This window comes from Toxotes jaculatrix, chromosome 17, assembly GCF_017976425.1.
Source record: "Toxotes jaculatrix isolate fToxJac2 chromosome 17, fToxJac2.pri, whole genome shotgun sequence".
Taxonomy (NCBI): Eukaryota; Metazoa; Chordata; class Actinopteri; family Toxotidae; genus Toxotes; species Toxotes jaculatrix.
This window is the reverse complement of record NC_054410.1, coordinates 19306398-19330515: the sequence shown is the minus strand read 5'-3', so window position 1 is coordinate 19330515 and position 24118 is coordinate 19306398. Positions and strand designations below refer to the sequence as shown.

The following is a 24118-nucleotide window of genomic DNA, read 5'->3' as shown; positions in this document are numbered from 1 at the left end:
ATGCAGAACTGGAGTTTGGCAGGTAAAGTATGCAACAGGTGAATAAAACAAGGACGTGACTGTCACCTGGTAAAAGCAGTAATAATTTCAGAATCACATTTGGATAGAGAAGAAAAGAAGTGTGCTACTTGCGTGAGTTGGCATGGCGGCATCAGGAGTCAGGGAGACAGTGTTGCAGCAGAAAGGGTGAGGGATGAGTGACTGTGAAGTTACAGATGGGTGACAAATTAAAGAAAAAACCTGGATAAATGTGCAATTATAACAAAACTTGCTTCCATGGATGGAAAAAGGGCTCACTGACTGCTAGCTTTGTGGTGAGATGAGGCCTTTCTTGTTGTCTCCAGTATAGAAATATTTTGACTTGAAATAGTTATGGAGGAGCTTGAGGAGACCGTGTGTGTAGTGGTATTTCTATGTGTCCCAACTGAACAGTTTACACAGAGCTGTCTTGAAAGTCTCATCGCTGATGGCCTTCACGGTGTCCAGATGTCAAACCAACTGAACACCAATGGGACATTTTGGAACGATGTGTTTGACAGTCCTCTGCAGCACCATCATCAAAACGCCAAATGAGAGAACATCTTTTGGTCACATGCCGTTCATCCCTCCACTAGAGTTCAGAGACTTGGAGAATCTATGACAAGGAACCAATAAAGAAACACACACACATTATAGTATGACAGTTCAGTGATGTTGGATTACCCTTTGTTTTACTTCTATCTTGAAGAATATCATACTCCACTCCTCTTTATGTAGTTCCATGCAGGTTGAAGGAAAGCTCTAGAGTTTAAACAATGTTCACATCAGGGCTGCAGCTCTGCTCCTGCTAGAGGGGCCTGTGTAATCTCAAATATTAGCAGTCACTTGTTAATCTGAACCCATCTCCTGCCTCCTCCACAAGGGCTTTGATCGTCTTGAATGTAAACACCAATCTTTGTTTGGTATCTGGTCAGAGTGGCCAAATGGTCTAACTAATTTACTGCTGTAGGAAGGGAAATAGAGTCCTTGGTGTTTGAAAGGGGGGTTTTAACCTTTTGGGAGTAGTGTGGAAGGCATCGCACTTTAAATGCTGTCTCTGGAGTTCTGCTCAGAAATATCTTCTTCAAGACCAGACCTCAAGATTAGGCAATAAAACAGGACCTGTCTTTGCATCTTTATCATGTCAGTTGATACCAGTGGTGGAAATTAACTAAGTTAACATTAATTACATACATTTATGCACCAGTGATCATAATCCAGTAGTTTAATGAATATGATAATAGAACACACCAGCTCTTCTGAATAATCTGTGTACTTTACATTATGTTGTTTAATATTTGTACTGCATTTCAGAGGGAAAAACTGCATTCCTCAACATATATCTGACAGCTGGAATAACTACTAATTTTACTTTACTTTTTCACACAAAAACCTCTAGTCCTTCAAGTTTTATTTTCATATAAAAGGTGGCTAAAAACCTGCCAGTGCAGTAGGAACATTTCAACCTGCTTTCAGTGCAAATCAGTTTGTTTCTAAAATTAACTTTTTCATAACTCTGGTGCTGCAACCCGCCTCATTCTCTCCTGTTTCAAGAGAAAATACAGGCATTGATTTCTAGAGCTTTTTTAAAACAAGATGATTTAAAATGAAAACAGGTTGAAATATAAATTCTGCTCTTAAAAAAATAAGATTTTAAGACTCAACTATCGACAGAAAGGTCTTTATAAGACAATGATTTTGCTGATTAAAATTTCCAACACAACGTGATGCAGATAAAATAATCTCCACCTTGACAAACAAATCACACGTTCATGCATAAATTATAATAATGCCATATGCTGCCGTTCTGCATAACAACTATTTTTACTTAAATAAAAGGTCTGACTGCTCCTTCCACCATTGTACAAGAATAAATCTGTTACTGAAACACTCTCTCTATTGAATAAGTATATTTTGAGGTGGCTGATCTGTGGTCAGGGTTCTTTGAATTTTAGATTTACATGGTTCATATGGCAGCATGGCCAGCATTACAGTTTGAGTTCTTGGTATCATTCTATCCAACAGGGGGAGCTGCTGTACACCCTCAGTCTGTCTGTCTCTTCAGGGCCACTGCACTCACACACACACCATACATGAACTTATTCGCCACTGTTTGGCATCAATTCTCACAGATATTGATCTGTGCAGGCTGTACCCTTGGGCAAGGTGATTTTACACTTATCTCCCCTCTCCTCTCCAGCTCCCCCAGTCTCAGCCTACTGTCGCATGAGGAGGAATCCCACTGGATTTGTCTCTGGCTGCTTGTCGGTATTGCTATTGTCAGCATGTGATTGATGTATTAGGTCACTCGTGCATAAGCATACATGAAAGACACACGTATACAAGTCTAATCTCACTCACACATACACACACACACACATACAAACTGCCACATGCACATTCAATCATGGGTAATTTTCATTGAAAAATAAGCACAATCATGGCTCATGTGAAGATATTGATCAAAGGATCCCTGTGATGCCTTCTCATCGGTTTCATTCACCAAAGCCTTGTTTAAAGAAACAACAGGGGTCATGTCTCAGACCTCAGAGTGAGTGGAAAAGATTTATTAAAAGATTCTTTAACCCTTTGCCATATCAACAGCTCAATAGTTACATGAGGGAGGATAGAAAATAGACATGGTATTGATCAAACACACAGACCTTTCACCGCCTCTTACAATTTCCCACTCTCATTTCTATTTCATGATGGTGTTTAAATGTGTTTTAATGACAGCAGTCCTTAAACCTCTTAAAGAAGGAAGGGAAAAGTAAAAGATGAAAATTAATTGAATACAGTTATCCCACATCCAAGACAGTCACATTCTACCTGCTGAATATGTTGCCTGATTTTTGATTCATAATGTAGTGTCACAAATTAGCCTTTCATTCATTCTGAAATGGCACCTTTTATAAGAAGCCATGAATCAGAGGTTTCTGCAGCACAGTAAAGTGCAACTGTATCATGCACCAATTATCATGTTAAGAAACACTTCAGAGAGACTTCAGGAACTAATTACACGAGACTGTCTGAAGTACCAGCAGTGGCAGGATCAGGACATGTGAAGCTATAAATACAGATCCAGGAAGCTAATATGCAGATGCATTTGATAATCTGTGCTCTTATGAGTGCAACAAATAAATCATCAAACAACAGCTCAGGGAAACATCTTAAAGTTAGGTTACCAAAGGTTTTATTTCATGCTTTCTGGTGCCTTTTAATTTGTAACAAAACAATTGCATCCCGCATCTTTTAATGACCTGATGATGATGAAGGAAGAAAGGATTTCATTACAGTATTGTATATGCACACTGAAGGGAAGTGGTGTCAAAAAAACAACTTTGTTTTTTTACTGAAATGATATCTGAAGCTCACACCACTCTTCATAAAGTGCAAAGACTTTAAACATTCTGCTGTTTTGCCTTAATCAAATAAGCCTCTCATTGAGTAAAGGGTATTGCTGTTGATGTGAGACTGTCTCATTGACTCCCAGCTAAAAAAAAAAACAAGCACTTTCTAGCCTGTGATAACTGCTGCAAGCATAACCATGGAAACTGTATTTTTGGTCTAATGGAATCTGGTGACTGTTTGGACACAGCTGTAGTAGCACTGGGTCCACATTTTGCTTTTTACTATTTTAATTGCAGGAAATTGGCAAAATTTTTAAATTCCATTAAAAGTTCTAAGAAAATCGAGCAGAGAGTAAGTGGAAGTCAACTACATGCCATTACAAACATCACAGGTGTTAGACAGGGTCACCCTTTCAGCTGAATACCCTGCCCTTAAATTGAATTAAGCAAACCCACACTACAACTCTACATTCTGAGTAGCCAGACTCAGTGATTGTTGACAAGAACACAAGGGTTGTGCAGACTGCTTTGAGTGGGGTCAGCATGATGGTAATGACAGTGGGACGCCCTGAATCTGGAGGGTGACAAGGGGGAGAAAGAAAAGTTGAAAATACTGGATTTTAGTGGCTCCTGATGGTTGATAATGCGTTGTTGTGTTTGTTTGTTCTGATGAGCTGGGAGGCCGTCTTGTGTCTGTGTGCAAATATTGAGGGAGAGAACTCACATGCAGACAGATGGAGGCAAGGTAATTGTGTTTCACCCTGCCTAGTCTCTTCTCTGATGAGTTACTGCATACAGTGTCTGACCAGCAGGTGGGTGGAGGAAACCACAGGAATTGGAGAAGTCGCAGGATACCATTTAAACATCACAGTATGTCTGGAAAGAACTGCGTGGTTTAAGCTTTCTGTTTGTGTGGCTTGCGAACCTTGATTTTGGGGGGTACATACAAGTGCAAGTTTGTTATCAATAGCAGTTGCTGTTGTTGTTGCTATATGTACAGGGTGCAACATTGCCTCATTCCTGTTTAATGGTGGTCTTTGGCTTTAGTAGTGTATGTGACTGACTTGTCTCCTTCAATGTGCAATGGCAGCGGGACCCCCAAAATCAAGATCCAATAAAAATTTGATTTGGTTTTGCTATGCAGTACAAAACCACACCAATAATTTAAATACCACTGCTAGTAGTTCTATTATTAATATTGGCAGATTATTTTTTTTTTGTCCTCTGATGCCGCCAGATATTCACTGTCAAGAAAATTCGATTGCCTCATATTTTTGTTTGATGGCACTTGACAGTAATGGGGGCGCAACCGCACCCTGCCAGCCATAGCAGCCCCATCATTTTAGATCCATATTCAGACAGTGTTAATATGAAAGGCATGGCGCAGTAGGTCGCTGGACGGATCAATAACAGGGAGGCTGCAAGGAGAGACACAGGCACACACACATGCACATATGAAATATCCTACTTACACCTCATTCGCAACTCTTCAAGAGTTCCTGGCACAGGTAATGAGATTATGAATCGATACAGAGCTGTAAAAACTGAAATAACGCTCGGATCTGACAAAGAGAGAATTTTCTTGGATGTAACAATACTGATACTTCTGGTAACGTCAGTAGGCTACTGAGAGGGGTGACATAGTGCACATTTGTAGCCACCAATGTTGCTATTAAAATATTTTTAACAGAGAAATAAAAATAAATAAATAAATACAATTAGATAGTTAAAAAGAAAATAAATAAAGTGTCTTAGTTTTAAGACAATTAGAAAATAGTGCAATAAAGTTAAGGGTGTCTAAACTGTGGTTAATGTTATGGTTTTGCTGCTGCATAGGTAACTCAAATGCGCTGAGGCTGAAGCTTTGAAATAACCATGGCAACGCCAGATCAGCACGTGACCTTAATTGGCTCTCAGTTAGGTAGCGCGAGAGCAGGTGAAATTTCAGAAAGATGGCTTCCTAAAACAAACCAGGGGCACGGAGAGGCTTGTTTGTCAACAATACTGAATGTAAGCTGTTTCAAAGGAAACTGAAGAGAGTAAGGGGAAGTCAAATTTTGAAGAAGAAAGTTTCAAAAGTCTACAAACTGAATGTTTTTTTTTTTTTTCTGCGTCGTCTCCTGCGACGGAGGTGAACACGGGAGCTAGCAAGGACAATCCACCTGTGAACGGTCAGTTTGGTGAGCACATGTTTGTAGGCGGCACTTGATGTTATGCAAACGCTATGGAAATGTGTTAAGGAGCTGTCTGTCGGTGTACTATCCTGTACGACTGCTACCTTTTATTTTCGTGATTTGATGTTGCTTTTTATTCGACGCCTGCTGTGGTGCCTGCAGTGTTGGAAACTTTTGTGTTACTGCGTTGAATTTTTCTTATGCGTCAACATGTAAGCGGCATTTTAAACTTGCTTGACTAGCTGGTTACTTTATTTAGTGTTTGGCAGTTTAATCTGGACCAATGCATCATATTTTGGATGTCAGTAGAAGTACGTATAAAGTAGAATAAATTAAAAAATACTTAAGTGCAAATACCTCAAAATAAGATTTTGATTTGCCTAAATACAGTATTGGAGTAAATCTACCTAGTTGTTTTACACAGCTGTTGTTTTCACAGACCAAAACAAAGTGGGTGTACTGGTTTGCTTCCTTACAAGAGAGGTTAAATCCTCAGCTCCTGTTGAGGTAATAGTGGTCTGAGTGGAATGATCAGCAACACCTGTGGTGCTGCATCAGCTGTTGTATCACTGTTAACCAACATTGTGTCACAGTTATTGTCTCCTTCTCCTTCATGTCTCAGAGTTTAGCAGTGTGGCTGTTCACCCATCTGAACATGGTCCCAAAGAAATTTCCAAAAATGGCTTATTCAAATTCATAGACAAGAATTTTCAAAAGGATACATAGACATTGCACCTCCCCAACACAAACACACACTTTGTCTCCCCCTCACTCCCCCCCTGCCTTTCTCAAATCCTCCAGCGTCTCTAGCAGAGCCACAGTTCCCCTGGCACACATCACAGACACACTCCCACTCAGATCAGCCAGAATGTAGCACAAACTAGACCTAATGACAGACCTGGACTGTGAGCAAATTCAACTGTCGTGCTTGCATGTGAAATGGATGTTTGCATTAATGTTTAATGCAGAGTGGAGGCGTCCTGCAAGCTTAACCAGGTGCAGCGTGCAGCAGGAGGGCCATCACATAGTGAAAAGACTAAGATGCTGGTCAGCTTACCTATGAAGTGATGAAAGCACTGACTCTAAAACCATCCATTTGTCCATGATAGCTTGGTTAACACTGTGCTTTACTTTGACTTTTTATCATACATTGTTATGCCACAACCAGCAGCATAATCTTGAAAACAAGAAACTGTGAAGCAAGTTTGTAATGCAGATTAGTGAACTGTGCACAAGATATGAATGAAATATAACTCACTGCTTACTTTCAGTGGTGAGTTAAGGCTATGGGAGCCTTTGAGGAGCTACAATCACTGCACAGCTCATGAATACATTACTCATCTGAGGAAAAGGAAACCTGCCCACACCAATTTTTTATTGAGTTAATGAGTAACTTCTCTATTTTAATGCACCCATTATTCTGTAATCATTATCAAATATATACTTACATCTCTACATCGTTCCATCATATTTAGTTATGATGTTTATATTTCTTCATCAAGTCATTTTTCTTCCTCTGGCATGGAGCGGGACAGTGAATAATCTACAGGAAAGGACTGCATTTCTTCTTTAAAGTCACAGTTCTTTGGTGTGGATCAGGAACAGATTGATCTGTGGGGCTGTCATTACATATCACTGTTGCATTACAATAGTTTATACTCCTTGTTCAGAACAATTCAACTTCCAAATACGGCATCAGGACTTTACGGTTTTGTTATAAATGACTTTATCAGGTGAATGTGGTTTCAGATCAGAAACTCAAAACAACACAGGGTAAGCATCTTGAGGCATGAGGACAGTGTGGGACACCCACTTAGACAAAGCTCCACTGAAGAGATGTCAAGGGACAGGCTGTTGAGAACAAAACAGATGATTTACTTGTAGTGGCTGTCCTGCTGTAGTGGAGGGGAATCACAAAGAATAAGGCGTTGGTAAGAGTCAGATTTAATGGAGAGAGAGAGACAGAGACAGAGGGACAGAGAGACTACTGATGTGAAGAGGGAGCTGGAAGGACTGACTGCTGCATATTTGTATGTACGTGAGCATTTTTGTTACCTCTTTGGGACCTTTTCCAGTATAAACTGGGGGACAGTTGTCCTCATGGGGACCAAAGCCTGGGCCCAATGAGGCAAAGTGTCATTCTTGATTAAGGTTGCGGGTAAGATGTGACTTGAGGTTAGGTCAAGGTCAGGGTTTGGCTGTCCACAGTGAATGAAAGTCAATGCAATGTCCTAACAAGGATAGCTGTGCAGATTTCTGTGTGTGTGTGTGTGCGCGTGCATGCTTGTGTGTGTGTGGGTGTGGGAAAGAGGGAAGGGAAAATAAGCAGAAAGTGGTGAAAATGAGAGGAAGGAGAAATGGCAGGTCAAGAGACGGGCCAGATTTATAGAGTACCATTTCAGTTTTTAAAAGCCTGCCCGCATTACATTAACTTCAGTGATTATAGGTGGAGCGGGGAGGCGTTGTGGTAAATCATGTCCACTTTCATACAGCGGCAGCTCTTTCTTGATGGATTGTGTTTGTTAGTGGGGCCTCGTGCAGAATGCATGCGACACAGCCAAGATATTGCAAAATTTCAAGGGGGCAAAGGAAGAGAGATTGTACGTCTGTGGATATTGTGTGGCAGTGTTTGATTTGCGCTGACGCTCAGAGACTGTCAGTGTCAGGCCAGTCAGCTGAGGGGGTTTTTGAGTGTCTCTTTTTAAATAATGTTTTCTCGCTTGATCTGTCACTTGCAGCAAAGACGTCAAAATTGTCATCGCTAAGAATGTGTTTGCCAGCATGTTACAGATTTTCCGTCTGTGCTGAAATGCAGTTTTACTGACACACACACAGAACTTCTGCAAGGATGCGAAAGCAAGAGGAATGAAACGTGCACGTGTTTCAGGGAAGGAATTTAAAGTTTGGCACATTGCCTCTCCAAGATAAACACTATAATACCCCTCTTGTTTTTCAACAGTGGGCAGCTGGACCCTTCCTGAGTCTTTGATTTACAGTTTTTTAAGTTTGCCAAGACAGAACTTCTCTGTGGGGTAATGATCATTACCAAGCTTAGCTCATTGCAATGTTTATACTTCTACAAGGGAAGAGAAATTAAAATATAAGTATAAGTATTTTGAAAGAAAGGACTCAGAATCAAGATGTGCTTTTAGTACACTACTGTGCTACCAGTAGTGTCATATATGTTAGTTGAAATTAGCTAATATATTAGTCTACAGTATAGGTGTGTGTGTGGTATTATGGTACAGTGAAGCAATTAACATCCCATCATACTCTGTGGCATGTATAAAAATGCTGAGCTGTCCCAGATAATTCTGATTTTGTATCAAGAGGATAAAAGATCTGTATGACTTTGAAGCAGAGTTTGTTTTTGGGACAGGTATCGCAGGAGCTTCAGTCACAAGGACTGTACGAGAAAGACATCAGTAAACAGGGTCGGAAACTGTGGACGTCAGCGCACATTTGATGACCGTGTTGCTGGTGCATTAGTGAGATTTGTAAGGCAAAAAAAAGGAGAGCAGCGCTTTCTCTGTAGACTGAGAATGTCAGTGCAGGACGTGATCAGATTGTGTCAACAACAACAGACAGTCAGGGATTTTACAGTGGGATTACAGAGCATAAACCCCTGTTTACAAAGATGAATGTATATTTGAGAGTTCAGTGGTGCAGAAACCACAGGCACTGGTCTACAGAGATGTGGAAAACAGTGATATGGTCAGATGAGTTGTTGTTCTCCATATTCTCCACGAGTGGGCGAGTGCATGTGGAATGCTCCAAGAGAGTGGTGCAGGCCTGAATGCTTGACCCCTGCAGTGTGGCTCTTTTATGCTGTGGGGGGCCATTTTGCTGCCATGGTTTGGGTCCACTTGTTCCCACAGAGGGACTTGTCACTGCAAATCAATACAAAGTTGTTGTTAGAGATCACTTAAACATTTCTATCCTGACGTGAGTGGTCTCTTCCAGAATGACAGTGCTTCCATCCACAGGGCACAAAGCAGCACTGAATGGTTTGATGAGTACAAAAATGATGTGAATCATATGCTGTGACCTTTGCAGTCAACAGATCTCAACACAGTTGAAAACCTATGGGAGGGTTTTAGACTAATGTGGTGGTCCAACACCTTACTAAGACACTATATGTTCTTTCTTCCTTTAATGTGTCACTCGTCTATATGTAGCAGCCAGTCAGACTAGCAGGTTCCTTTGTTATGTGGTGAAGCTCAAGGTCTGAGGTAGATCTTTGATTTATTGTGTGCCTTAAGAGTAGAAGAGGAGAAGTTGACTGGGTTATTTCTCATTCTTTGGTAATGGTAACTACCTAGATGATCATTTACACAGTAATGTATAAAAATGTTCATTTGGAATTACTGGTTCGGTAGAAATTCCACTGACACTGCTCCCGCATAGCAAAAACATCCCTATCAGTTGTCAAATGCAGCAGCTGCAAACAATATGATCACTAGCATGACAAGTCGGTTTCATAACCGATTTGCCAAAATGAAAATAATCATCCATGCTTGTTTTCTTTCATTAGTCACGCGGTCAGTAGAACCACAGACAAGGCCAAAAGGGTGGCACAATGTGGTACCGACCCCTTATTCCTCACTGAGGCCTGTCACACTGTCCATGCAGACATGTGAATGCTGCTAAACGGTATATCTGTCTGCAGTGTTGTTGCCTGGTTACAGCGCAGAAAGCAAGAGGATGCTGGAAATCAAAGTGAAATTTAAAAATTACATCTTCCTGATCTTCAAGCTCCCCTATCAAATTCAGCAGATTGTAAAAATACATCATGAGTGTGAAATTGAGTGACCCTGTCCTGAAAGTGTGGGAGACAAAGAATACAGAGAGCACTGCAGAGGATACAAATCATACTGCAGACTCTCAAAGAAATGCTTAACATTGAGCAGCATATTGTGGGAACATGCCAATATTCAAAGGTTCACAAGTCTTAATTAATTTCTAAAAAAAAAAAACAAGAGAAAAAGAGCATTGTTCTGATTGTGTCCTTTTGAGTCGTACTTGTCCTTTTTGGTTAAATATGAGCAAAAAAGCAGGATTTGGATGTGTGTTGGGCTGTCATTTTGAAAATTATATCATTGTAGTACTAGTGAGTACACACAGGATGTGCAGCTGTGTTTAAAACATGGATTTGCTGAATTAATATTGATAGTTTTGAATTGACTTTATTTAAAAAGGATCATTTTATAGCCACCAGCCCATCTTGGGACCATTAAAAAAAAAAACAAAAAAAAAAACCCTACAGTTTCCACTGGACAGTTGGCAACATGTTCCACATTTTCTTACTTGAGAAGGACTGGCAGCTCTCTGTCTCTCTTCAGTGTGCTTGTTCACTCTGCTGTGACATGTGTGTCGCATCAGCTGCAGGAGCTGTAGGTGACTGATTAGTGAGCAGTCGGGGAGTGGCAGGGTACAGTGGCTGCAGTGACTTACGCTACTATGCCCTTGTTCTCTTTGCTTCTCTGGAACAAATAAATAAAAATGATTATAATTATTACTTGCATTGTTTTGTTACTGCTGCTCTAATAGTCATTATTGAAAGAAAGCCTGCCTAGATCTTGTTCATTTATTTCTTTCTAGTGTAGATTAATAATTATATATTCATATAGTGTTTGGTGGAAAGTAAGGCTGTATCACTGTTTTATAATTAATTATATTTTATTAAAATTTGTTAAAGAGCATAGAGGACATTGGATGGAGGCTATAGTTTTCAGATGTGGTCAGTATGTTGTAACTGCTACCTTTGAATCCATGTGATGTGTTTGAGGATGTGGAATTTTCTGTGATTAGGAAAAGATTTTTTTTTAGAAATATTCCTTCCCATACTAAGTAAAATGTTTATCCCTGTTTTGCACACACACACACACACACACACACACACACACACACACACACTCACACTCACACACACACACACACTCACACTCACACACCAGTCACTCATGCCTTGCATCAGATATCATGGAACTACTAGATGCCCAGACTGTAATCAGCTGACTTGTGACTATAGCTTTAGAATTAAAACCTCATATCAGTTGTTTCACGTTGTTTACAGTGGCAGAACCTGGTAAAGATGGACAGAGTGAGAGACCCTTGTCTCCGTGTCTTTTGTAGAAGTTGGAAGAAGACATATAGAATATAATGTTTCAGTTTTTCATCCAGGAGCATAATTATGTGTGTGTGTTTTGCACTTAGTTCATCCTTACATCTGTTTGCCGGGAGATTTGCAACAAACCATCTGTCATGAGGAATGAGGAGCACTACATTGGTGATAGTTAAGTTAGAGCCAAGAGCATTTCTGCAGTCTTGTTGGATTTACTTAAGCATTAGCAAGCATAAAACACTAGATTAAAATACATTGTTCTGTTGCCCATGTCTGTGTAATTTTATCTTTATATCATTTTTTTTTTAACTCTCATATCATAAGTGTTCCTGAACCTGTGTCCCAGAAAGTGGTAATAACTCACTCAGTGCAATCCATAGGAAAGTACAGTGATTTCACCTTTATGATTATCACCTCTTGTGCACAGAGTGGACTTTGAAACGTGCTCTTTGATGAATCATTCATGTGTGCATGAAATATCAAACTAGCCAGTTCATTATCCTCACACACACCAACATGTTAGTTGTCTCCTGTGTAATAGAGGAGCTGCAGAACTGATCAATGCCTCAGTCATTGAGTAAGGCCAATTCAGATCTTGCTTGGGTGGTGCTTTGATGATGCAACTAAACAAACACCCCTGTATCACGGACACATGCTTTGAAGTCAAGGAAGAGATGCTGAGCTCTGTAAATTATGTTATATAGTCCAAACAGTAGGTTCCCAAAGTAAATTTCCTTCTTGAGTTTCCCCACAGGCTGTTTATTAACCATCATTTTATAAACTTTACTGTATGTAGACCGAGCATGAGCTATTAGAGTGGAAGTGGAAAGGCCCAGGCCACACTGCTTACCTCACCTCTGCTTGACGGTAGCGAAACGTCATGGTTTTCATTTCAGTACTCATGTTAAACAAAAATCACATGACTGCTTTCTGGTTACAACTTTTTTTGCTATCATATTGGTAATGGCATTTGGTGGACCTGCTGAAGCTGAGTGTGCCAAATAGTAGGCAGTGAGACGAAGTTGTACACTGGACATTGCCCCGCCTCAGAATACGTCCATGGTGTCATGATTGTTTGCTCAGGTTGGCTTTGCTTGCTAGCGTCCTCCATTTTCGCAGCAAACAACACAACATTACTAGCTTACTTTACTTTCAAATAAAAATTGGCAGTCTTATAAAGGTCTATACTGACCACGGGCTTACATAGCAGCTAGCCATTGAAAAACGGATTTAAGGATGCTTATTTGTAATGGACACTGGAGATATCCCCATAGATAAGTCACACTGACTCTAAATCTATATCTATCATGTCTGTGTGTTCAGATTTGATTTGACTTTGATTCACGACTCATAGAAGTAGCTGAAGTACTTGAATTGACTCCATGAGCGGTGTGCCACAGCCTCTGCTGCTGCAACTGTTGACTTATAAGCGGCCAAATTAATGGTCTGAAAACAACAGCTTTCCATTGTTTTCAGAATTCCCAGCATGCACCTGTCCCTTTGACTTCACTCCGTATCTCCCTCCCTCTCCTTGGAAACATCTGCTCTAAGGCTTTGTCTAAGCAGTAGCCTTACACTGACATATCTCCACACTACCTGGTCAATATCAGCACACATGAAGATTCTGGCAGAACCCATCATTATGTGATAAGTGAAAAAATAATCCTGAGTGTGCTGACTCAATGCATCACCACGCTCTCTTGCATCTGTGGTGGTGCTGGAACCTACATTAAAATGAGGAGAAGATTGTTTTTGCCAAGTCTTTGAATTTCTACAGTTGGGAAGGCAGACATTCACAGTGGGCCATGCACAATAAACATGCATAAAAGGGGAGGCATCTTACATAATTTATTAAATTAGTCCTTCCATCATTATATCAGACACCCTGTGGCCACAAACTGCTTTACAGAGCCTAGCAAATGAGACTGGAAGAACTCTTCTTTTTTCTTTTTTCTTTTTTTTTTTTTTTTTTCAACTTTCGATTCTGCTCTGTATCTGCGGATGGGTCATAATTGTGCATTAATTGTGAATAGTGGGCTGTCTGCTGTGTTAAGAGGTGTTACTGTATGTTTTAGAGCACAACAGTATAGAGAAGCTTCAAAGAAAAAAGGGCATCAGTGTTCAACAGCAAAATCATTTTCTTTAATGAGCATCAGTGAAGCTCAGATGACATCTTCATTGTCACTGTGCAGCCCTTTCTTCCCTTGGATAATGGTTTCAGACTGAAACCTTATGATCCATTTCTTTGATAAAATCATTTGGTGTTCGCCTTGAGAGACAAAACAGTGCTTGATCTTACTCTGAATTCTGGGTGCATATGTCAAATGAACATACATTACCTAGGGGAGCCTCTTAAGTGCTGTCAGAAGGCATTCTTCTGATGGTATTTCAAGGGCTGCTGTTTGGCATAGTCCGTATTTCATCATATGTTGTGTGTCTGCTCATTGCAGAATTTACTGCATTAGCAGCTCATTTACTGAGGCAGCATGCTGCATCCGAAGAACAGTTATCATAAACCTCTCTATTGAGGTTTATGATAAACCTCAATAGAGAGGTTTATCATATGTCACTGTTTACATGACCTCTGTTCAAGTATAGCAGAATATTTACAATGTTAAACTGCTGTACTTTATACCCTGTTAAACTCAATCCATTTTTAAAAATTTAATTCCAACATTTTCTGCGGATTATATCAGCCATTCTTATTCTCACAGGTTTTAATTTGTGCTGTTGTCTTCAGTGACAGAGGGAGAAGTGAGTTTGCTGTGACTCTTTCTGCAGGGAAGAGGTTGCATTATTGGAGGCCTTAAGTCAGGTTTTTACGGGCAGCGCTCTGAGTTAATAAGCTGCATCCTACAGTTAAAATCCCTGCTTGTTTACAAGACAGGGTTTATGCTAAAAAAAAAAAAAAAAAGAATTCATGTACCAACATCTTGTGACAAACACAGAAAGCTTCTTATAAACAACCCCCACTTAACGCTATCAACAAGCATGGTAGGTGGCATATTAACAGGAACATGACTACTGTATTTAACACTGTTTAACCTTAGTTGCAAGTTGTTAGAATGAGACAGAAAAACTTGACGTCTCTGTTTATGTAGAGGAGACATTTATAAATTATTTATGATGATTTATTTGTTATTTACTGTCACCATACTCATGTTTAAAAACTGTTTAATTGGTAAAGTGGTTACTGCCGTGGTTCTGCTGGTAGATCAGGTGATTGCTTTGTGTGTGAATGACTGTGTACACATATGCTTTTTTTGGGAGGGGGGGGTCATGGGCGGAACGTGCTTGGAATTCTGCGAAGGTCTTAATGAAAGTCGGAGTGCTTAGTGGACATGAGGGCTCCTCTGATGGAAATCAATTCAGTCTTGTAACACAGAGAGAGAGAGAGAGAGAGAGAGAGAGAGAGAGAGAGAGAGAGAGAGAGAGAGAGAGAGAGAGAGAGAGAGAGAGAGAGAGAGAGAGAGAGAGAGAGAGAGAGAGAGAGAGAGAGAGAGAGAGAGCAGCCAATTCCAAGGCCTCAGCTGCCTGATGTGGTGCTGGCAGACTTTGACGAGCATTTAATGACGTGTCACTGGGCCAGACAGGTAATCAATTTATTTAGGCAGTAATGTATGTATCCCAAGGTAAATCTTTAATTAATGGCCAAAAAAAGAAGAGGACAATTGTGATGCAGAAGGCAAAGGAGAGTGAAAGTCCAACTGTGTAAATGTGTGGCTTCCTCATTTCCCTTTTAATTAGCTGTAATCTCTTGATACCTTTTCTGTGACCAACATATTAGAAATGTCTATTTAGCTGAAGTACAAACATTTCAGAATCCTTCTGATTCCAGTGAACGTCCCCACCAGTTTCCAGGTCCAGTTGAGCTACAAATCCACGACCTGCATGCTCAGCCCACTTCCCCCTTTCATGGGTAATTGGCTTCCTTTCTGGATCATTGCACTGTTGTGAAGCAAAGCCCACAAGCACTACATACATCATGTATGGTATTGTCCCCACAAAAGTGTGAGCTGTTCTGTGTGTCTTCCCTTTGTGCTTTGGTGTACCATGGCTTTAAGGATTTTGCTGGCCTTTGAAACTGCCCATGTCGATCTCACATCTCAAAAGATGTGGGTTAAGACATGTGGGTGATTGAGGATTTAAACAAAAACAGACAGAGGGATGCACTAGACTGAGAGAGATATATGTTCATGCATAGCCATGTTTAAGTGACAGGTTGAGTCAAGCCTCATTGGTTAATCCACTAGGCATTTGAAGGATTTCAGAGAGTGGGTGGGACTGAATTAGACTGTTCATTGAACTGAGTTACCTCTCTTCTGTGGTGGTGAGTTGTACTTGGGATACTGACTGTGTGCACAGGAGTATATGTGTTTGTTGTGCACATACTTTTGCAGGTGATATGGTTGCCAAAAATAAGGTTTTCCATGAATACATTTTGAATTACAGCTACGATTTTCATTGGCACGGACGAACAGAGAAGCCAAAATGGTAAATTATTTAAAGCTGCAGGAAATTAAAACCTTCCTTGGAGCTTGTGTGGGTATGTTATCAGTCAGCAAGTAGTAAAAGTGTAAATTAAATATGAATTGGGGCTCAGTTTACTTAACTTTCTTTAAAATTAGCTTGGATTCATCGTCCTGTCAGACATATTGTTTTGTGAAATGGTCACAGCACATCTCAATGAGTGATTTCATTTATAAAATTAAAAAAATCTGCCATACTTTACTACATACCTCCTTACTCCTCCTTATTATATATTATTTATGTATGACACCCTCATTTTTGAAAATCTAATGAAATCCTATGATTCCTGTTATTTTAATTTTGTCTAGTTGGAGCTTTGCCCAAACTGTAGCAGTGAGTTGTCCACACTTTACATTTCAATAGACGGAGAAACCTTGCTTAGCTGTGCATGTAAACAAAATGCTTGATGAGACTTTCACCAGGAAAATATTCATATTTGTAATCAGCAGTTGGGCTTTATTTCACGCCACATTCATTTCCACAGACAGACTATAAGATGCATCAAGTTAGAATTTTCGTTATGAATAAATCTGTTGATTATTTTCTCGATGAAACAATTAATTGTTTTGCCACAGAAAAAGCGTCCATTGCAATTTCCCACAGCCCAAGAGGATCTATTTAGATAACTTGTCTAATTTGACCAGCTGTCCCAGATCCAAAGATATTCAGTTTATTATCACACTGCTACAAACTGGAAGCAGAGATTGTTTGTCATTTTTGGTTGAAAAATGACTGAATAACCTAATAGTAAAATACTTCCAGGAAAGTTTTCTGTTGACCTACTAATTGATAAAGTGACTAATGGTCGTAGGACACATGATTTTGTAAAGACACCATCACAGAGGAAATTCTGCCAAAATGTCAAGACTTTTATTTGCGTATTGTGAATTTATTTTTATTTGTAGAAAATAAAATTTAATTGGTATGCTAGCATTATTCTTTTAAAATACCAATGCAACTATTGTGGTAACACAATGGTCTTAATTTGTCAGATTTAATAGTTAGGGGAATTGTTGTGTTACAGCAAACTGGGGATAACAATAGATTCGAAAATTAAAACCACAACCACACCAGAATAGCAGACTGGCAGAGCCAGATTCTGAATAAAATTAAATAATAACATACAGTACATCAGAAACAACATAAATCAGAAATAAAAATCTGGGAAAGGCTGGAGTGCAATAAGGACTGTGCAAAATGGTAGTGTATAATAAATACAGTAAGTATGATAACTGCCTGTGACTCATTATGCACTCAACGTAATGTGCATAGATGTAAGGCTGTGTTATCCACGTTTTATGTCCTCTTTCTTTATGACCTGCAGTTCATCAAATGAGCGGTGAGTACATCGACCAACTCTCCAAAAGCTTTCTCAGCACTGAGGCTAAGCAAAGTAACCTAAGCTCTTTCTAGGGCCCTCTAATGTGTTTCTAGGCCAGCCAAGGTACAGGAGGATATTTAATCCCTCCAGCGTGTACTGCCTCTGCCCCGGTGTCTCCTCCCAGTTGGACCAATATTGCATCACTGGGTGGCAACAAGCTGTTTAATGCAAAGAGGCTCTGAGCTCTGTTCAGCTGCGATCTCCTCATCCTGTCATTAAGGGTGAGCTAATATAGCTGTTAAGATGTGCGTTCTGACTGCTGTATTTTATAAGAGAGGTTTGGAACATACATTGACGGTTGTACAGCTGTGTGTCGAGGCTCAGCTTCTTTTATATCACAGCAGTCCAGTACCTGCACCACTGCTGGCACTGTACCAATTCACCTGTTACTCACATGTGAAAAAATAAAACCAAGGAAAAGAGAAAAGAAGTTGGGTCAGTGCCTCCCCAAGGTATCCTTGGTACTGTAGGCCATGAACTGTTCATAGAATACAGGGCAAAGTCATCTAATATCTGTACATAATGTCAGGCTGCCACTCAGCCAACCAACTTGTCCCTCCTCAGTCAGGAAGCTAGCTGCCTCTCATGACAGCTGGTAAGTCAGCCAGCCAGTTATCTCCCACAGCGGCTGATCAGTTTGTCTGAAAGCTCTTCAGCCAACCAGCAACTACAGCTACCAAGCAGCCAACTAGCCAGTCAGCTCCAGCAGCAGCCTGCCAACTCATGCAGTATTCAACCAGCCAGCTTGTTTCCCCTATAACAACAGCTCCTGACCCCAAACCAGGCCCTCTGTATGGGCCACAGACAGCTCTTCCCACACAGCCATAGATGGAATGGAAAGAAGGGTCCCAACAGTATGCATTGGTGTTCACCTTTGAACAGAGAAAGTGTCACCGGGCCCTGACCACTCAGGCAACAACTCCTGATGAGGACAAACTTTTTTTTTTTCCAAAGGTCATTTTGCCTGATTTCAAAGGGCTCTGTCCTTCCAAGAAGCACAGTCAAATTAAAACAGCTCACCTTCAGTAATATAACTCATTTTCATTCATGTGTTTAGTTTTTTATTTCTTGGCACTTGACTCTAGACTCTGTGATAAGTCCTTTATTTCATCCTCATCTATTTTTGGTGAAGTCCTTTTTTTTATTACTTGTGTTACATCTGCACAGACATAAAGATTTGATATCACAGTATCCATTCACTTCATAGCAAAACACATTAATATTGTGCTTGACCCTTCTTCCTTCTTGTTAACATGTTACTCTGTTCTTGGCCTATCATTAGGGCTTACAAAGACTCCAGCTTTCATAGTTATTTTTAGAGATGTCATTTCATGTCACAGTTAGTTTAATACCCAAAGCAGAGAGCCATCCTTTTGTAAAGGTCAAAAGATTTTATATCAAACAAGGTAAACATTTCCCTGAAATGCTGGCTGCTTAACGTACTTGAATTTTTCTTAGCTGTTGATTTGGTGCCCGTACCAGGACAAAAGCAATTTTTTGTAAGCATTTTACACATTAATAGTATAGAACTGACATGTTTCAGTTGTGTTATTGGACATTTTATTCATACAGACTTGCTAAGAGCATTTACATATCTCAGGAAGGTCTGTATAGATCTTTGGTTTGCTGTGGTATAACAAACAAACAAAACAGAGCTGTACAGTGCTAACATTTCGCTCTCATATGAGTGAAAATTATTGTGTGAAAAAATTGTTGTGAGTGAACAGGTGCAAGTGACTCCATTTATAACTGATTATAAAATACTAAAAACAGTAATAACAATGAAAAAACGAGTATAAGTACCAGACACATAAGAGTATCAATAAGAGTAGTAGACTTCACACCCATCCCTCATTCTCACACTCTTATTATCAAAGTGTACAACATGCAGGTCACAACTTATAAAATAAAGAAAATAAAGTTTTGGATAGTGATACTACTAAACTTTATTTCTTATCAGTAATATTCTAATATGTCCTGTTAAAAATTAGCATTTGTCTTCTGTAATTCTGACATGGATTAAAGGAGAGGGCCCTTGGAGAAAAAAAAAAGAAACAAAAATCATCCTCTGTTTATCAGCTGTGTTTGTCAGTGGACGTCATGCTGAGGAAGAAAAAAACTTGAATAGAGTGTGCGTCGTCTTTGGCTGAAACTAAAACGTGTTCTGTTCAGTGCCATGAAAGGCAGCGTTCACGATCAATCGCTGTTTAAGGCTCATTTGAAATGACTGCAGGATTTATGCAGGAGTCGCCTTCCTAGGCAGTGGCGTATCGGTCTGTGACTTTGTACTAATTATCCATGGACTAAGGACAAAGTGAGAGAGATGGCGTCTGTGTGCGTGCGTGCGTGTGTGTGTGTGTGGAGGTGGGGATACAAGAAGTATAAGAGAAAGTTGTTGCATCTACTTTACATGAGCAGACTTCGGTTCGATCTTGTGATAATGAGTCTCTGAGTTTAGAAGGTGAGGATAGAGTCAAACAAAATCAGACAAACCTGTCCTCAGGTAATTATGGAGCCTATCGATATCCAATAACCAATTCATGCGGCCGCTTGTACTTGTTTTTTTTTTTTTTTTTAAACTATGACTCAAGTGCATTGTGTCACTGTTCAGGTTTTATAGGTACTAATCTACCAATACTTCACTGACTTATGCTGAAGTTGATCTGATTTTTTTTTTCTTAAATTTTGAGCCATAAGGTGAAATATTTCACCATATTTCAGTATTTTCACAGGAAGTCACATTACAGCCGGACTGTCACTTTGTCACTCTCCATTAAGGTTTGTGTTGTACTAAAGCTTCCAGTGGGAAGGGCTTTGCATTGCAGTGAGTGATGAATGGTTTCAAACTGTCAGATCAAACAGCCTTTACAGGTAATACATAGTGATAAGGGTAGCTATGAGTGATTTGGACTACTGAATATTTGGACTTCAGCATGGATGCCAAAGCAGTGGCTGCCACTCAGCCCAAACTAACACAACAAGGAGCAAACATTATTTAATTGAATGCCTAAACATTTTAATAATGATTCTCCCTTCTTATACCATAGTCCTCTGGGACATATGCCTTGAAAGTAAGATGTGAATTTGCTGTTTTTGCAGGTGAACCATTGGCTGGTAGGACTGCTGCTGGCATTCCTAGAGGGTACTGGAGCTTCTCCTGGGTTGCTGAAGATGACCTGAGCTTTCCCAACGGCTCTGTGCCCATGTCAGGTGAGTTGGGCATTGTCAGCCCTGCTCAGACAGATGGACAGGCCCAGGCACCTCTATCCTCCAAAGATCCTGTGCTTCTATTTGGCCATGACACCTGGCGTCAACTCACCATCAGCACACATAAATGTCTCTTTCTCACCCACCGTCTTCCATCAGCTGTGGGATTGTCACAAAACTAGGTTTCTGTTGATCAGCCTGTTCATGACCCGCTCAATGACCTAGAAAAATAAAACTTAGAGTTACCATTACAAACACATCTGGAATCTGCCACTGGGCATATACACTGATCAACATTAAAAGCAGTTACCGGTTTTAATGTTGTGGCAAATGGGTGCCCAATTTGTCTTTGTTAATGTGTGTGGTGTAACTGGCTGGTTACAGTTGTGAAAGAGATAAAATCAGAATCAGAATAACTTTATATAATATATATAAATATAGCAGGAATAAAATAAAACTAGTAAATACAAGTATAAAAATACAGTATTAAAGAAGCTATGTCAAAACTAAACAACAAACAAAACAAAAACGGGGCTAACTAAATATGGATTGTACGTTTGTTTATTTAAGTTTAACAAATTAAGTGTGCCTTAAGTGTGAGGAAGTAAAGAAAAGAACATGTAGTTAATACTGTACAGAAAATGTCATCCAATTACCCAGTATGTAACAACAATAGAGCTGTTTAAGAAAGCAGGTCAGTAATATATAGTGTAAAGTACAACACATGTTGTGTTGTGAGTTTTTTTAATGCAGAGGTAATTTTTAAACATATGTTGTTGAAAAAGAGATCCGACAATAACACAGTTTCAACAGATTCAGTGTTAAACGTCTCAGACTGAGGGCAAAAAAAAAATGGACTGATATTGCTACAATGTACTTCTTTATTATGTTGGGGGGGGGATAATTCTTTTAAAACCTAACAAAAACTGAGCATAAGACCAAAGAATGTGATGAGAACAACATGGAAGGAAGTGGAGCAGAAGTCTTTGCAGAGGACTAGATTTTGATTAATTTTACTATAATGAATGTCTATGATAGTGTGAGACATATAGAGAGTTTAATTGAAAAATAAATTCTTTTGAAGAAGCTGTTGAAAAATGTGACCAAAATATTAGATAGTTTTGCCAAATAATTTAACTTAATTACTTTTTTCTCTTTGAAACTTTTCAAGTAATCCAGGCATTAAGAACCAATTTTCAAGTGTTATCTTTATTTAAAAAAATAATCATTCAGTCCTCTGAAGCTTCGATAAACACAAGAACAGATATTGCATATTTAACGATACATATTTTTGGCATTTCTGCCTTTATTTTATTTCTGACAGTGATAAGAAAGGCAGGGGAGAGAGAGGGCATGCGATGCAGCGAAGGGCCCGGCCGGATTTGAACAGAGGCCGCTGCAGTAAGGCCTCTGCCTTGATAAATGGTGTGCACTTAACCAGGTGAGCTACCAGTGCGCCCCAGATATTGCATATTTAATCAACTTTAAAAGCCAAAAATAAAGCGAGAGAGAGGGAGAGAAAATACATCAGTCTTCTACAACTGCAGCTAAACTGTGCAATGCAGCAGAGTTCCCTATAGAGGATACTACCATGGATTCACTGTTATTCAAAATGACAGTACTCTGATTTTATTTCCTTTTAATATGGATCCTAACTTATAAAATCCTTGACAGCACCAGAGAACTTTTCATCTGATGTGCATCATATACACTGTTAAAAGAATTCTAAGTCCAAAAGCCACTTTTATGCTAAGAACAGACGCACGCATGTGGGTGGCTGCTGTGCCATTATATGAGATATTCACTCACAGTTCACTAATCTGAACTGCCTGTCAGCCTCTGGTGGAGCCATATGTCACAGATACAATCACACTTTACTGCAGTGAGTAAAACAAATATTTTGACTCCTATTGCTCAGCTGAATATAATAGCCTTTAAAGAACTGGAGCTGCAACCTCCTGTATTACTAGTGCACATTCAGTTCCAAATTATCAGTGATAGATTTAAACTTTAAAAGTGGGATTCTGCCACAGGGCTGGATTAGATTTTTAGGTAGATTTTGCTGTTTTGTTCCATGAGCTCAAAATGTCTTAATCACACGTGCAAAAGCAAGCTCTTAGTGGACCCAGTCAAGTCTGATGAAGAAGAGGAAGAGCGAGAGAGAGTGACAGAGGTGTGGACAAGACTTAAGTCTTCAGTCAGAAGCCTAAACACACAAGTCTAAGTGCACACCTTGTTCTAAATATAAATATAAATATAATGTTAAAGGATGAACAGACTTTATTGTACTGCAGCTTTAGGAGCTTTGTAAAATACCTTTCATCATTGACTTAATGCATAGATTTTGACTAATCAGTGAACAGAAGACCACACACTGTAAAAAAAAAAAAAACTTTTTGTAGACTATAGTGGAGAATAACTTCTAGTAGGGGCTGAAGCTGACACGGCTGAATGAAAAGTGACATTTGAAGAAAACAAGTCTGAGTTGTAAGAAAAATGATCCAAAGGCCGCAGTCCAGCATTGGAGCCTTGGGTATGAGCATCTGCGTAAGCCCAGAGGCACTTGTGTGCATCCGTGTCATGTCAGACTCTGAAAGCCCGCTCACATCACTGGGAGGCGACAGCTCCAGCGTGATTTTTTTCACCCTTTTCCAACCTCTTGGAGGGTGGGAGGTCATCCTGTAAGTGATGATTCAAAGTCCCGCGAGCACCAAACTGTCACCCAACTGTTTATGAAACACATCCTTGACTGTGAATCTCTGGGACCTTGCTTCAGCTGCCTGTGGCTGTGACAGCCTGCAGTGGACCTAACTGTAATTGGTGTCAGTCAGACAACAGATCACCCTACCGTTTTTGAATGAATCAAATCGTCTTGCACACAGCCGACTGCATTTTTATGTTATTTCATTTGATGAGAGCTCTGACCTCTCGTGTGTAGTATGTTAGCCAGTGGTGATTAGTGAACCAAGTGTGATGTGGCTGCAGCGGGAAGGAACACATCTGGGTGGTAAAACCCAGATGAGTACAAATGCTCCAAATGACTAATAGCACAGTTCAGTAGACAAATTAAAGTGTGATTACCACAAATGTAGCGTTTGCGAAATGTTGATGAAACATACAGTAACTAATGTATTGCATTTTACTTGTGGTACATATCATATTCTTTATTGTTTCACATTCTCCCTGATAGTAAAAGATTGTTTGTGGGTATTTTTGTCTTGTAAGGAGCACTTTGATGCTTCTTACCTCTTGAAATTGTTCTTATAAACATTAGGCAGCGTTGCATTGTGTTGCATTTTGAAAGGATGCTGAGTAAAAAGGTTTGGGAGAGGAC

General features: G+C 39.8%; 1 protein-coding gene across 1 annotated transcript in view; it reads left to right on the top strand.

The window, feature by feature from the left end:
• alk (ALK receptor tyrosine kinase) overlaps positions 1–24118 on the top strand; it is a 301016-nt gene that overhangs the window by 102975 nt on the left and 173923 nt on the right. The window contains exon 2 of the mRNA XM_041061252.1: positions 20677–20787. Coding sequence (XP_040917186.1) covers positions 20677–20787 — 111 coding nt within the window. The remainder of the gene's footprint in view (positions 1–20676; positions 20788–24118) is intronic.